The sequence below is a fragment of the Daphnia pulex genome, chromosome 8 (assembly GCF_021134715.1).
Source record: "Daphnia pulex isolate KAP4 chromosome 8, ASM2113471v1".
In the NCBI taxonomy this organism is placed as follows: domain Eukaryota; kingdom Metazoa; phylum Arthropoda; class Branchiopoda; order Diplostraca; family Daphniidae; genus Daphnia; species Daphnia pulex.
This window is the reverse complement of record NC_060024.1, coordinates 13,084,349-13,099,342: the sequence shown is the minus strand read 5'-3', so window position 1 is coordinate 13,099,342 and position 14,994 is coordinate 13,084,349. Positions and strand designations below refer to the sequence as shown.

General features: G+C 40.7%; 4 protein-coding genes across 13 annotated transcripts; all 4 read right to left on the bottom strand.

Moving 5' to 3' along the window:
* Nucleotides 1-9: 9 nt before the first annotated feature.
* Nucleotides 10-4,082, bottom strand: LOC124200850. Of its 7 annotated transcripts, none has more exons than XM_046597188.1 (11): nucleotides 3,606-4,082; nucleotides 3,472-3,538; nucleotides 2,526-3,412; nucleotides 2,212-2,458; nucleotides 1,911-2,138; nucleotides 1,509-1,822; nucleotides 1,278-1,395; nucleotides 813-1,189; nucleotides 574-690; nucleotides 281-510; nucleotides 10-213 (listed from the first exon to the last, which is right to left on the bottom strand). In XM_046597188.1, exons 1-10 carry the CDS (start codon nucleotides 3,960-3,962, stop codon nucleotides 352-354), a joined length of 2,871 nt encoding a protein of 956 aa, XP_046453144.1. In that variant the 5' UTR covers nucleotides 3,963-4,082; the 3' UTR covers nucleotides 10-213; nucleotides 281-351. The 7 variants fall into 7 exon arrangements, with proteins under 7 accessions (XP_046453144.1, XP_046453145.1, XP_046453146.1 ...); XM_046597189.1 differs by having other exon boundaries at nucleotides 2,526-3,409; XM_046597190.1 differs by having other exon boundaries at nucleotides 281-690; nucleotides 2,526-2,731; nucleotides 3,062-3,412; nucleotides 3,606-4,080.
* A 114-nt stretch (nucleotides 4,083-4,196) lies between these two features.
* Nucleotides 4,197-7,694, bottom strand: LOC124200857. 4 transcript variants are annotated; one of them, XM_046597200.1, is made up of 11 exons: nucleotides 7,542-7,694; nucleotides 7,304-7,459; nucleotides 7,101-7,223; nucleotides 6,903-7,018; nucleotides 6,643-6,823; nucleotides 6,388-6,585; nucleotides 6,117-6,323; nucleotides 5,916-6,056; nucleotides 5,653-5,853; nucleotides 5,434-5,595; nucleotides 4,197-5,375 (listed from the first exon to the last, which is right to left on the bottom strand). In XM_046597200.1, exons 1-11 carry the CDS (start codon nucleotides 7,546-7,548, stop codon nucleotides 4,558-4,560), a joined length of 2,310 nt encoding a protein of 769 aa, XP_046453156.1. In that variant the 5' UTR covers nucleotides 7,549-7,694; the 3' UTR covers nucleotides 4,197-4,557. The 4 variants fall into 4 exon arrangements, with proteins under 4 accessions (XP_046453156.1, XP_046453158.1, XP_046453159.1 ...); XM_046597202.1 differs by having other exon boundaries at nucleotides 6,661-6,823; XM_046597203.1 differs by lacking the exon at nucleotides 5,653-5,853.
* Nucleotides 7,695-8,193: 499 nt separating this feature from the next.
* Nucleotides 8,194-10,762, bottom strand: LOC124200866. The gene is made up of 6 exons (XM_046597217.1): nucleotides 10,217-10,762; nucleotides 9,461-10,146; nucleotides 9,283-9,398; nucleotides 8,995-9,221; nucleotides 8,568-8,915; nucleotides 8,194-8,493 (listed from the first exon to the last, which is right to left on the bottom strand). The coding sequence occupies exons 1-6, from the start codon at nucleotides 10,319-10,321 to the stop codon at nucleotides 8,446-8,448; spliced, it is 1,530 nt and encodes a 509-aa protein (XP_046453173.1). The 5' UTR covers nucleotides 10,322-10,762; the 3' UTR covers nucleotides 8,194-8,445.
* A 147-nt stretch (nucleotides 10,763-10,909) lies between these two features.
* Nucleotides 10,910-14,843, bottom strand: LOC124200853 (maltase-glucoamylase, intestinal-like). The gene is made up of 7 exons (XM_046597195.1): nucleotides 14,662-14,843; nucleotides 14,416-14,578; nucleotides 12,397-13,975; nucleotides 11,950-12,234; nucleotides 11,697-11,878; nucleotides 11,487-11,604; nucleotides 10,910-11,318 (listed from the first exon to the last, which is right to left on the bottom strand). The coding sequence occupies exons 1-7, from the start codon at nucleotides 14,816-14,818 to the stop codon at nucleotides 10,938-10,940; spliced, it is 2,865 nt and encodes a 954-aa protein (XP_046453151.1). The 5' UTR covers nucleotides 14,819-14,843; the 3' UTR covers nucleotides 10,910-10,937.
* Nucleotides 14,844-14,994: the final 151 nt, after the last annotated feature.

The window sequence follows — 14,994 nt, the reverse complement described above, 5'->3', positions numbered from 1 at the left end:
AATATAAAATAACATCAAAGTTAAGTTTAATTGGTTTCTTGGTTAACAACAAAAAAAAAAATAAGTTCACTGTAAAAAAAAAAAATTAAATGACACGAGCAAATATTAACACTTATTCAGACGTAAGAAATCAAAAATCCACAAATAATCTTTTCTCGATGGTTCGCTGCTCTCCAGTGACTAAAAAAAAATCCTCGCTTATCTTTCCTTTTGCTAAATAAATATGAAAAAATCAGTAAAAATAATTTCAAAGTAATTCAAAAATGAAGAATTTCAATACCAGTAAATTAACACAAACTTGTTGACTTCTTCCAAACGTATAAGAAATAAGGTAAATAATTGTAGAAAGTCCTAGTTCGGAAACGTCGAATCGAGCAAAGGTTGATCACGAACGGTTGTTCTTAAAGAAGAATATTCAAAAGGGATGTCTGGTCCGATAAAGTCGAGTTCTTGTTCCGGAGTGTGTACAGGTAACTGAGCAGCTGCTTCATTAGCAACGTTTGATGAAATCTGTTGGTCGACCACCATAATGGAAGTTGTTGGTTGATTACGAATATTTTGCTGACCCTTTACCAACGAGGATGACATTGCAGTCCCGACGCCCAAGTCTTTCCGTTGTTTTTTGCGGCAAGCAAGGTATTCTTGATAGGTGTTGCCAGCAATTTTCGCAAGGGGCCTCTTTCGTGGTTGCTATACATAAAAATATAGGACAAGCATAATTAAAAAATTACCTAGAAAATTTGAGAATATCTGAGCCAAATTTACCAACCGGATGTAACGAAAATAGCAGATAGAAAGGCTGATAAACTTACAATTCGATCTGACGGGTTGTCCATTGATTTAAGGCGCTGCGCTTCATATTTGTCATTCAAAGATACGAACTCAGCAAATTCCTTTGTATCGCGATGTTGCAAACTCAAGTGAAGCATGAGATTTGCCATTTTGTTTCCCTTGATAGTAAAGTTACAGCCCTGAAAATTGCACTGGCTTTTGACACAACTATCTTGGGTAACTTCAGCTGGCCCTTCTGTTGCCTCACGGAATGTAAAATAACGATAAACCGGATGCAATTTTTCATTAAAAGAATCTTTTCTGTAGCTATGGGTTGCAGAGTTGTCGCCATCTGTAAGAATTGCTTGATGCATATTTGAACCAACTGAAGGATTTTCGTTAGAAATTGGTCCACCATCTGTTTAATCAAGAGAAACGAATAAAGAGTCACAAAATATTCAAGCTAATAACTCATTTATTGGCTGCTACTTAGATTTGTTACTTACCGGAAGAACCTTGGGGAGCCACCGATCCTGTCGACACCAAATCAGGTACAATCACTGAAGAAGGCACTAGTTCAATTCCTTTTTCGCCTAGTAAAGGTGAGTTCTTCTTCTTGGACTTCTGAATAGAACATAAAAAAGGGCAATGTTAGATATTTTAATTTAACAGACAGTCAAATGATCACAAGGATTTATTCAAGCAAAGCAACAAGCAAGCAAGTAAACTTTTCTTACTCTTGCACGAGCTGATTGAAGTATCTTTGACGGTTGGGCTATGTTGGAAACGTTAACCATTGTTGTCGTTCTTTTTGGTCGAGCCCAATTTGTTGTCCACTTGGCCATGAACTCGGTATATGCCTTTTTAGGATGTTTTACTCGCAGATGATTAATAAGAGTTGCCGGGTTTTTTCCATTGCGTAAAACTCCGCAGCCATCAACAATGCACTCACTCTTCCCATGGACGGAATTAAATTTAAAAAACTGGAAAACCGGATGCGTTCTTTCGTCCACCGTTTCACCTGAAGACTTGTCGCAAACATTTGTGGTACCTTGTAAAGTACAAACAAACACAAGATTTTCTTCATTCAAACCAATTTTTTTTTCTAACCTTGTATACAATTTAATAGTTGTGCATACCAGATACAGATCCATCATGAAGAACGTCCAATTCAGTAATAGGCGAAGGCTCCGCATGTGGAATAGTAGGGCTATTAACAGCAGATTTATTACTGTTGGGGGAATCCTCAGAATGTGATGTCGAAGCGGCTACAAGAGGTTCTTTAACCGGTACACTAGATTCCAGTGGTGGAGGCATCGACGTCAAAGCAGTTTGAGCTCTTTCCTCAGACCCATCACCGATTTTAGCTGGATAAAAATATTTACATTCTTAGTATAATTAAGTTGGGAATTTGTTTCTACTTGAATCGGTTTTGTTTACCAAACGAAGCTACGGTTATGCCAGTTGCCATGGACAGACTTTTCTTAAAGCTGTTCAGAGGGCTCGTTGCCGCACACTCTTCATGCGAATTCGGCTCCAGTAGTTCCGTCATTTCAGACACGGCTGTCAGGGGAACGTCCTTACTGAGTAAACCAGCTTGACTGTCATTTGTTCGAGCAGATTTCTCAATTAATAAAGAAGAATTTTCCGTATTATCAACCTGCAGTGGTGACATTTTTGTGGTGTCCTGTTATTGAAGTTGAAAAGTATTAGAATTTGAACGAAAATAAATTCAAATAAAGCTTTTTTTATACCAGTTGATTGACAGAAAGCAGATCGGGGTGTTGCTCAAGAGACCGAATTGAAGGTTGTTGTGGCTGTTGGAGAACGCTAGGTTGTTTCTTTGAGGCGGTTACTTTTAGATGCTCATGGACGGCTTCTAATGGTTCGCTCCCAGTAATGCTAGCATCAAGAGTTTCTGTGGAAAGAACGGTACTGCTCTGGGAAATGCATTTTTGTTCTGAAGGTTGAGCAGACGAGGAATTTTTAACAACGGCCTTAGTCTGTTCAATGACTTCGGAAGGATGCACAGTGGAAGAAAAAGAGGTAGTTTGATGTGAAAGGGAAACAATTTTTACTTCGTGTACAATGGGAATGGAAGCCGTAACAGGATTCGTTTTATAAACGTGTGTGGTTTCTGTTGAGGGTGACGGTCCAATACCAGGGGTAGGAATTGCTTGAAGACGGATATGTTCAATAGGTACAGTTGTTGGTGAACAACTGTAAGGCTGTACAAGGTTAAATGATCCAGGAGGAGATCTTGTGTGGTTTACATTATCTGCGGCCATACCTTTCATCGCTAATGCGCCATTGTCAACAGGGGAATTACGATTAGCTGTCGGTTGGCTACATTTCAAGAGAGAAGGAGTTGCACAGGACGCTGAAGTATTTCCAAGTGGTTCGTTTTCTACGACCACGGTAACGGGCGAATTCTTTGCTTTCGGCGGTAAATTTTGACTGGAGTTGGCACAAACGATTTTTAGAGTTGAGGGATCCGAAACAATTAGAGTGGTACCAAGTGGAAGGAACACAGACATAGTGAGAGGAGAATTTAGAGGTAGTTCTGACAGACACTGTCTTTGAGGTGACCCCCTTTCCACATTTTCTTGCAGAACAGGTAACTTATTGTCACAGTTATCTACTGTCAATTCATAAGCTTCTATTAGATTAAATTAATATTTTTCAAAACAACCTTTATACCTGTCAGGTTGGGCGAGGGAAGTGATGCAGCTCCATTTATTTGGAAAACTGGACTTGCTACAATTTTCTGAAAATGGAACGAAAACTGTGAGGTTGATTAAATACAAACTTAACCATTTCAAACCTCATCTTACCTCTTTGACAGTTGGTGGATCTTTGATTGTTGTCTCGACTGTGTTTACATTATGAGGCACAGCCCTGACTTTTACAACCTTTTCTTTACATTTGGACAAAAACTGCACATATTCTTTTCGGTGTGTCTTTAAATGGTTTACTAGACTCCTTGTTTCTTTTCCTTCTACTGTAAAGCTACAACCAGCAACATTGCAAACACTTCTGCCCATTTCTCCAAGAGAATGATTGTGTTCAATCCCTTCCTCTATTTTTCCCCCATGTTTGATGAACGTAAAAAAACCATTAGACGAAGAAGGCTTTCTGCATTTTAAAACAGGTTGCTGATCCTCGTCTTTTATCTGAACATCGCTAGACATCTAATGAGTTTAAATCTATGCCAGCTTTTCATACAACTTTAAGTTACAAGTCTACGACTGTTTTTCTTGAACCAAGAATCCAAGATAACCAAACCAAAACTCGGCCAAACTAAACATGTCTGCTACGTTTTTAGTATCTCAATTTACCACCAGAGGTCTTAATTTCTAATTGACGTATGCTGTACACCGCAACATTGTACAGAAATGACAGGCATGAAAGAGTAACATGAAAGGTTTTTAATTACACACAACATGCCCTTTTATTTGACCAAATTCAATCAACATCCGGTTTAAGACAAATAAACTTAAGCGGTGGGGAAAACAGGAAACTTAGAATGAATCAAGGACACTCAGGCCTCTTAATGCGGAGGTGAAAACATCAATCCATTTGATCAAACTGCCATGAAATAAGGCATCAGCAAAAGATTTTCATTTTTTTATTTGAGTTTTATCTTCCCATCTTCTTCATGTTAAACGGATAGCATCGTTATTCGTTAATTAAGTTAAAGAACATAACAGTAAAAAAAATAAACAGGTAAGTTTACTTTATATGTCAACAGTCTTTTGAAACGGGTGGGTGAAGGTTAAGTTTGCCTTACCCAGTACTGTATTGGTTCGATTTCTCCACAGCCGAAATACTTGTAATATCTAAGTCGGTAATTTGAGGCTTTTGTTGCTCTTTCCGTTTTTGCTTGCGGAGTGCGAAAAAATCTTTACAAGTCAAAACTTGCGGTGTTGCAGCCTTTGTAGCGCCTGTAACCATTTGGGATATCGGTGTCGCCGATATTGAATTATCTCCTATTTTTGCACTAGAGTGGTAGGCCTTCTTTAATCCCTCTTCAATTAAAGCGTCGCCTATACTTTGCCAGTAGGACGGTTTCTGGTTTCCTACCGCTCCATATTCATGTAGTGATCTCTGGTTTAGGTAAACAGATGGACTTTGCGGAATTGCAAATTCATCCACCGAAGGGGTGCTCTTCGGAACTGAAACTGTCGCAGTCGCTGGTTTTTTCTTACTTCTAAGTTTGCGCTTGTTCACAGGCGGAGATGATGGCAAAGTAGCCCATTGAATTTTCTTAGTTGCCTTCGGTTTCCGAAATGAAGTTTTAGACGAGTCAGCTACAGAATTTTTGTCACTTGATGGTTGCGAAAGAATAGGTTTCGGATGAGGGACTTCAGTTTCTTTCGTTGACGTCAAGGCAGTAGGTGGAGGAATAATCCTTAAAGTCGAAGGATCGGTAAGGACCAGAGTAGTGCCAACAGGAAGGAGCGCAATAAGAGGTGAGTTCAGAGGCAGAGTTTCAGGAAATGGCATCGCTGCATCGGGTAACCTCGAGATTACAGGAGCTGGTTCCTGAACTGGCGATTCGACTTTTTCTTGGTCTTCATCTGATGACACAGTTTTATCTTCGCCTGTAAGCAAATCCATATTATTGAAAGCTAAGAGGAAATATTTACTGTAAGTATTTACAATCCTGGACGGAGCAAGATGGGGAAGATTCTTCATCAAGTCTTGTCAGTAAAGGCATATTCAACGAAGTTGCTTTTGAGGCTCGATCTTGTCTCTTTTTCCCTCGTGACTTGGTGTGGTGTCTGGGTAGAGATTTGACTTGCTCTTGGTCTTCATCTGAAGCTGTAAACAAATCGGATATTAATAAGGTTACATGAAAATATTTATTGTAACATTTACAATCATGGACGGAGCTTTGCGACGATAAATCACAAAATCTTCTGAGTAAAGGAAGACTGTCACTACTTGTGGCACAGAGGGTTGGAGGTTGTTTCATGGATGTTGCTTTAACGACTGGATTTGGATCATGTTGCTTTTTCCCTCTCGTCCTGGTTTGGCGTCCACGAAGCGATTCGACATTTACTTGGTCTTCCTCTGAAGCTGTAAACAAATCGGATATTGATGAAAGGTGAGACAATTAAAAATGTACTGTAACCATTTACAATCATAGACGGAGCAAGCTGGCGATAACTCATCAAATCTTTTTAGTAAAGGAATTTTGTCGCAACTTGCGGCAGGGAATGTTGGATCTTGCTGCTTCTTTCCCTGTGGCGATTCAACCTTCTCTTGGTCTTCATCAGAGGCTGAAAGAAAATCGGATATTTATGAAAGGTGAGACGAAAATATTTACTGTAACCATTTACAATCATGGACGGAGCAAGCTAGCGATGATTCCTCATCAATTCTTCTCAGTACAGGCATATTGTCACTACTTGTAGCATGAAGTGTTGGAGGTTCTTCCATCGTTGTGGCTCTAAGAACTGGTATTGGATTCTGTTTCTTCTTTCCCAGCGATGTTTTGTTTTGTTGTACCTGCAGCGATTCAACTTTCTCTTGGTCTTCATCTGAGCCTGAAAGAAAATTCGATATTAATAAAAGGTGAGACTAATACTTTATAACTTTAAACATTTTTACAATCATGGACGGAGCAAGCGGGTGATGATTTATCATCAACTCTTGTCAGTATTAATTGCATACTGTCAGAACTTGTCGCAGGGAGCGTTGGAGGTTGTTTCATCGACGTTGCTTTTAAGGCTGATATTGGATGTGGTTGCATTTTTCCCTGTGGTTTCTTCCTGGTCGAAACCCTTCTCTTGCTTTGATTTTCAACATCTATATTACAAGAATAATTAAATTATGTCAAAAAATAAATAGCAGTATTTATTTTACAAACTGGGCTGGAAGGACCTTTTTCATCATCACATGACCTCTTCCTCTTTTTGGTCAAGGTATTATTAGTTGTCCTTATTTCTACAATGTCTTCCTCTTCCCTAGGACTATGCTTTGGAATGTTTTTCTTGACACAAACAATTTCTTTTTTCTTTAAGCCATTCTGTGATTGTTTACCATGCTAAGAATGAGCAAAACACAAGAATGGAGGTAATACTATTAAACCTTTTACAAATATGAAGATTTTACTGTTAACTTGCCCAGATTGATTTAGTCCCTGCATAACGGCAAATCTCTTGGTTGTCATCATCCATACCAATAGGTTCTTTAAAGAAGCTGAAGTTTTTAATTGAAAAACAGCTATTGCTTTGGTTCACTGCAAAATGTATAGATTGACCAGATTGTGATTATTACAGAAAATAACTTAATAAAGGAGCATGAGCTGATGAAATGCTTACAGTATTTGGATATTTCTGGCATTGACCTTAATTTTTTCCCATCTGGAGAGAAATAATAAATGTCACATTTGTTTCTCCATTGCTCGTCAACAATAGCTCTATAGACAACTTCTCTTTTCCAACCTTTAGAATGAGATAATTCTTATAATTTCGAATTCAAATTTTAAGATACAATAAACGAGGTTTACTTTAAGAACTAATACCTTTTTTAAATGGTTCCTTCAAAAGAGGAGATGAAATATTACTTGTGCAAAACTTTTTGTTGTTGTTACTTGTTGCATCATTTTTACGATTTTTAGATGGTCTAATCGGTCTAATACTAATTCTAGCCGTTGTTCTAACTAAGGAGGGAGGAGTATCTATGAGCACAAAAACAATTAAACGATGGGTAATACGATTCGTTAGTCCAAGATAAATGGTAAATTATTATGTAATATTTACCGGACATCTTTCACTGAGTGGTAATGCCCTAAATTTTCCATGAAATATCAAACTTCTCATCTAAGACGATTCAAAACACGTGCAGCACCAGACCACAAGTCCTTCCAATGTCCTAAATGTGCTAAATCCAAATCATAAGTTGTCCTAATAAAACAAAAGAACGCCGTCTCTCCATGCCCATGGCCATGTAGGGTTCTTTAATGGCCCCAGGGGGAAGAAGCCACGAGACTTTTGGAATGGTCCTATTGGTCGAAGTTATGGACTTTAAATTACGCAATCATATTTTATTTTGCAAATAAAAACCGCTGTTATTATTGCCATTTTGTGACGATTTGGCCATTTTGGAGCATTAAAACGAATTTTTTTTTAAAGACTGATAAGTCATGAAACGTCTTATTCAACAGTCATGAACAACGTAAAATATTTCAGCCAATTTTGGTTTTCTTTCTCCTGTGTAATAAAACAAATTGAACGATCGCAAAGAATTTAATTTGTAGTTGAAAACTTTTCAAGCTGATTATTCACCATTCCAACAACCGTAGTTAAATGCAATGCTTTGAATTTCATCTTTTATCTTTGACTGACTTTGAATATGACTATATCTATAATGTCTATGCTTTAACATTTTTGCTCGCTGCTGAAACCTCTCCAGTAAATTTCATTGAGCTTTCAATCCCAACAAAACAGTTTATTTCGAGATTATCATTCTTATTTTTGATAAACGAAAACTAAAAATAACACAGTTAAAAAATAACACTAATTCAAACATGGATCAAAAACTTTTTAACTTAAATATCCGACGATATCAAAAATTACAAATTAAACGTAAAGATAAAAGACATGTAATTAATAAGGTTACATTGCTTTTCCTTAAGGCACCTTAAGTTCATTTCCAAGGGAATGGCTACTTCTTTGCTTCAGTGGAGAAATCTCGCAAAAATCTTCGCCTTTTCTAACAAACCCGCAAAGTGATAAGAAAAGAAATAAATCGTAAGGTCTAAAAATCATTTTTACCGGTTAACTTACGCAAACAGGCTTGTGTCTCTGCTGGTACAAGGGAATTAATGGTGGAGGATGTTGATGAGGCAGTGAAGGAATTTGCGACGAAATCAGCTCTGGAACACCTGCGAATGCTCGACTATTGACAATTCTTGCTGGAAAAGTCCTAGAAAATGAAGCGATCGAAGCGATGCAAAGCAGTTGATTTTCTTGAAACCTGGAAACAGGAGACGTCACTTCCACTGGACTTTTGACAAGCAATTTTTGCCAATGGTCCGGTAACAATGCTGGAGAGAAATTACGTAATTTTCTTGTAGAGTAGAATGGACGGATAACGTGTTCAAGGGGTGGAGCTACTTTATTCTCCTGGCAATACTACTCGTAAGAAAAACAGGGGGAAAATCAAAAGAACATAAATAATATGACGGTAATTAAATAAGAAGATGAAAGGTACCTTAATTGGGTTTGCAGGCGATGTCTCTAGGCAATTGTTCATTATTCGCATTTGTATTTGCTCGGCAGTCCATTGGGGTAGCATGTGTTTAGATATCATGGAAGATACAGAATGATCCAGGGAGTACCACCAGTCGATTGACAAATTTTCACAAAAAGGAATAAATTGCTCAATTCCCATAGCAATTAGCTGATCTTCGTAAGGTGAAAACCAACGCAGACCGGTTCCTTATTTACAAACATAAATTTAAACAAATGGATAAAAACTCTAAGGATAACGTGAAGTTACCTGGTTCCGTTTGATGGATGGCGAGTTTGGGAAGTAAATCGGGGTACATAAAGACGCGACTTTCTCCCATCATTTCCACCAGTTCCGGATTGAAAAAATTCGGATCTTGTCTCTCCCTAATGACACAAAAGTTTCAAGTGATTATTTAAAAAATAATAATTTAAGAGCGCAAACTTACTCAAAGGTAACCCCTTCTGGTCTTTGATATCTACAGAATTCTTCCGGTTCGCATTTGGACACCACATTCTCCCAGTGAGTGACCAAATCAAGGGCTTCATCTAGGTTGGCAATACCCAACCGTTGCTTAAACGGAATTAGGTCCTGTAGCATTGAACGGCATTCTTCTGTCACAGAAGTCAAAGCTGATTGTTGAGCGGTGAATAAGTGCATTTGGGTCAAAAGTTGGACATGTTTCCTTATCTGCTCGCTCAACAATAACTTAGTTTCCGGAGAAAGAATAACATTATTGGTAGGGGACTCCAATAAAAAATCATCTTCAGCAATTGGGATGGGACAATCGACATTTTCTCTTATCGGTACAAGAGGCGGCATTTTACTTAGAATCAAGTTAGATCTAGGCAAAGTTGGCTCCAGTTCAATTATGTCGACGATGTCAGTCATGGCTTGAAGGAGCAGTCCATTACTTGATTGTTGCTCCTGGTCGTTTTCCGGTTGATCAATTTCGAGAGAAAGCGGTTCGGCTGACAATGCTCCGTCAATTAAGATAAGAGAAGGAACTGGTTGCTGATTAATGTTTGATGGTTTCAGATTTGTATACGACTTTTCTTCGTGCATCACCACCGATGGCGTAGGTTCTTTGAAAATGACGAGGCAATCTTCTGAAACATGATTTTCCATGGGGTTCTAGAAATTGAAAAAGTTTAAAAACTGTATTTTCTTATGAGTTTGTAATATCGTGAAATGATCATCTTACTTCTCCAACTGCAAACTGAGCTGGCTCGAAATGATTGTCTATTAGGGGAGTTACTTTTACACACTCGGTTGAGTGCAATTGGCTTCCTTCTGCTGTGTTCTCCATTGTCAAAAATTGAGAATGCTCCTTTTGTGATATTTCTTCAGGTGCATTGTTAAAAGTGTTGAATGGACTAATTGACGAAACCTCACAACCACTCACAGTGCACTGGCTTATATTCTACATTTCACACTGGATTGAATAATAAACTGCTGATTAAAGTTTAATTTTGCTCTGCTCTGTGTGGGATTGAAATAGGAAAATCTTCTCTTTCACCAGTCTTCGACAGAAATTGGTCATTTGCACTTGTATGCCAACTCCATTTGGAGAACAATGGTTGAATCTAATTCCTTCTCCTGTACTTCCTGGCTATCAAAGTAAAAACCGATAAACTGTCGCTGAAAATTCCTAAAATAACACGCCTTTTTCGACACATATAAAAAGATTCAAATATCTACGACCACGTGTGTTGGGTTCCTGACGTCACTACCACACAAGTCATTACAAATACAAATGCCAACGTGATCTGACTTTTGAAGGTGGTCCTAATACTGGTAATTGAAAATGCGTGAATTTTGTTCATTGTAAATTGTAATTTCGGTAATTTTACAGGAATAATAATCATAAGATAAAAAAGATTATTTAAAGAAGAAATAAAGAAAATAATAATATTTAATACGAATTACGAATTGATAATGAAATTCAAACTGTAAAAGTCATTTTGATGCCAGTCGTAGTTGAGCTGGTTGAATTCGAGGACTTTGGTGTAAGGATTGTAAGTGGCTTCGGCAGGGATTTGTTCACTTTTTAATTCCAACCCAAATATGCGAAGGGTGTTGACGGTCGTTGAAATTTCCTCCGAACCCTGGAATCCGAAATGAACTCGCTCCATCGTAAAAGTTCCGTCGCTGGTAAAAGTGAATTGAATCAAATCGTGAGCAGCTTGGTCGGCCGTCATTCCATCGTCGACGTATAGCCATCCGGAAGCGGTGGAGGAGATTGGAAAGGCGGTCGTGACCGTGTAGGGATTCCTACGCGTTTTCTCGGCAGAGGCTCCCGGTTCCTTTTATTATAGATATAATATAATTGATCTTAATATAATATCTTGTCCTACAACGTTTCATGGTCAATAAAAAGCCCGGCGTTATTGGGTTATATCGACGTCACAGTACAAAGAAATTGCGCAGATCAAAAGACGACAAAGGCAGGATATGTACTACTACTACTCTACCTGAGTAACGAAAACGGAACTGTTGACGACAAACATGTTGAGATGATTGAGTCCGGTCGTGACGACAGCACTATCTCCTTCACCGGAATGAACGCAGTCTCCATTGTAATAATCGTACCTATAAAAACCGGTGTGTGTACATCAAATTTATTATAGAATGCACGATGATGGGAAAAATCCCCCTTCCCCACTGGCAGTTGATATACGAACCAAGTTCCGGATGGGAAGTAAACGGTGATGGCGGTGTTGGTCTCTGTATCGTCTTGGACCATGACCGGGCAGACCATAAGACTCTCGCCGATCATAAACTGTTCGTTCAGCGTGTACGTTTCATTGTCCTTTGGGAATTGGTACCACATCGGCCGCACAACTGGTGTTCCTTGGGTGTTGGCCTGTAGCAAAGGAAAAACAACAAAATCATATATAAAATAATTCCGACGTGATTGTGTGATTTGTATTTTACCTGGTAGAAAAGAGAGTAGAAATAGGGCAACAATCTGTAGCGCTGCTGGATGTATCCGGCCACGAGCCTGCGGGTGTTTAGGGACCAGTCGACAGGGGAACGAGCCCGTTGATTTAACTTGGTCATTGAATGGGCAAACGGTAACATCATTCCCATTTGATACCACCGGATGCACAGTTGTTCCTCCTTCACTTCCGACAAATTGTCGATGACCAGGCTGCTGTTGTAGGTGCCGCAAATGGGAGAGCCGGACAACGGTACTCCAAACAGTCCCATTTCCATAACCTGGGATAAATAATGTAATAAATAAACGTTAAATTTTTATCTCCAACAAAAAAATGAACAGGGAGAAAAACAGGAAGAAAAACAGGATCGTTACTTGCTGGATGGAATCCAAATGGGAACCCAGTCAAACCGGAAGGCGAAAAAAACAAAAAGAAAAAATACCTGGACGAGAGCCATTTTCATGGATGCCCAATTGGCGGTTAAGTCGTCACCGGGGGATCCTGCGTGTCCCAAATTGCCTAAAGCGGCCGCTCGATTCAAGTACAAGAACCGGTAACTGTAGGCTTGATCCACGAAGGACTGTAGGTGCTGGATGCCGTAATGATTGTGAACTGCCAAGTGTTCCAGCTCCTGGGTCGGGTGGAAAGCGTCCAGGCAAATCGAGTTGTTGGTGATGCCGGAACGAAGGGCTTCGGGAATGAAAGATCTCGGACGGTCGGTGGAGGCGCATGCCGTTTTGGCGTCGTTTGACGGCCAATTGTCCAGAAAATTGAAACCTTCCGGCTGGAGCATGGCGTCCCATCTGTCCGTCAGTTGACCGGTGAAAGGATAACTCGGATAGTAGACGGTCGAATCCAAACGGACGCCCGTCTCGTAGTCGACGATCGTCGAACTGTTGACCGTCCGATTGTGGAGGATCCACGAAGCGCCTGGGAACTGTTCGACGTCCTGGACGTGGGGTGGTTGCGACAGGACAAATTTCTTGCCCTGATCACGGAGCCGCTCACGATGTTCCGCTGCCAGCGGGAATCGTCCCAGGTCGGCGGAACCCATTCCGGGCCCGGACAGCCGCAAATCGATGCAATCGGAATCGAACCCGATGCCGGAGTTGACCATTTCCCTGATGGTGTTCTGACTGGCCTCGGGATCGTCGTTCTCCCGACATAGGTGGAATCCCAATGACCAGAACGGCGGCATGGGACTGGGCAAGCCGATAATGTCACGCCTGTACTGTAGGGAAACAGCGGCCGGAGTGGGTCCGGCAAGAATGTGAAGCACTCCGCTGCCGCCCATGGAGCGGAAGGAAACGGCGGGAATTGGCGAGAACTGGATTTCAACGGGAAAAGAATTGTCCCAAAAGACGCCGTGAAAAAGTCCGCTGGTAGGAGAGACGGACATGAAAAGTGGGTGGTAGCTATCGGCTTTCTGCCGGTTGTACAGGGCCGTTTTCCCGTAATTGGCGAAATTCCGCTTGAACGACTGGCGCCGCTCTCCCTGGCCCAGCCCGTAAATGAATTCGCTGGGCACGGTCGTCGACATTTCCACGTACTCGTCGGTGATGGCCAACGGACCGTAGGACGTATCGAGGAGCACCTCGCCCGTGCTGGCCCGCTTGACGACGATGGCGAAAGAAGTTTTCTTCTCGGTGGTGACGCTGACTTGGAAATCCGTTTGGCTGAATGGCGTCTGCTCGTCTGCCGTCACCAGCCGGAAGGAATCGTCTTCAAATTGGCCGGGTGCGATCATCTGGACGATGAGATGATCGCGGTTGACGGCCCTGACGACAATTCTGGCCGTCGGCATGACGTTGCCGAACATGTCGGAGGATCGACGCTCCGGCCTCACATCCACCACCATCTTGTAATCCAGCGCTTCCACAACATTGTCCACCTTGTACGTGTACCTCGTCGGATTACTGTGGTAACATTTTGGCGATCCGCTTCCGGAATTCCAGCAGCATCCAGCCGATTCGCAAGCCGATTTGCTCAGCTGCACATTCGATCCCGACATGCACTCGAACCTGCCAAAAATAATAGAAAAATCATCCAATTTGGAAATGATTGAGACGTTCAAACAAAAATGGTTGGCAATCGATTCCTAAAAAAAGACTCGGGCGGATGACACACACACACACGGCAGTTATCCAGTTCAGCTTCTATAATCGTCTGACGTGTATGGGTCGTTTCAAAGGGACCACTCATCCGTAAAAAAGGCATCTTAAAGGGGGACGACTCCTTCGACGTCTAATGGATAATAACCTCATCGATCGATCCTGATATTATTTTGATTGTTGGAGGGGGATCGACGAGACAAGGGTGGGATCAAAGAAACTCGTAACGCGCAATCCCATTTGAGTTTTTCAAGGGCAAAGGAAATATTGGATATAAAAAGTCCCTACGCTCAGATAATGGAAGACATTTTGTTTGTTTCTTATATCTAAACTGGGCGTTTTGTTTTCACCTGTTTAGCGTCGGGGTGTTGCAATTACCCAAATCGGCTTGGTACTCGCCCAGGTAGTAACTGATGATGATGGGCAAGATAAGGCCCAGCAGGACGCAGAGAAGGACGACGTAGACTATGCGCATCCGATTATCCAGCAGCAGAAAATCCTTCCACGTCATGTCTGCTAATTTTTGGTGGGGAAGAAATTAAAATTTTACATTTTCAAATTTGTGATTAGGAATCAAAATTTGAATTTTTTTTTACTTATTTGAGTAGAATTGTCGTCCATTGTTTCATCATCTTCTTCCCGATTAGCATTCCTGGCCTTCTTCTTCTTTTTCTTTGGCTGCTGGGCAGATGCATCCTCTTCGTCTTTTGGACTGAACCAGATGACTTCCTTCCACTCTTTCCAAAACGCCATGTCGTTATGAACTGACGTCGCCCGACGTCTCGAACAAATTTCGCCTCTTATCAAAACGACATTTTTATCTACTGCTTGACATTTATGAAATCTCCTTATCACGCTGGATAGAACACACATTTTTTTCCCGATTACGTCATTATGGACTAATATTCACAGCTCCTACCTAGCGCTAT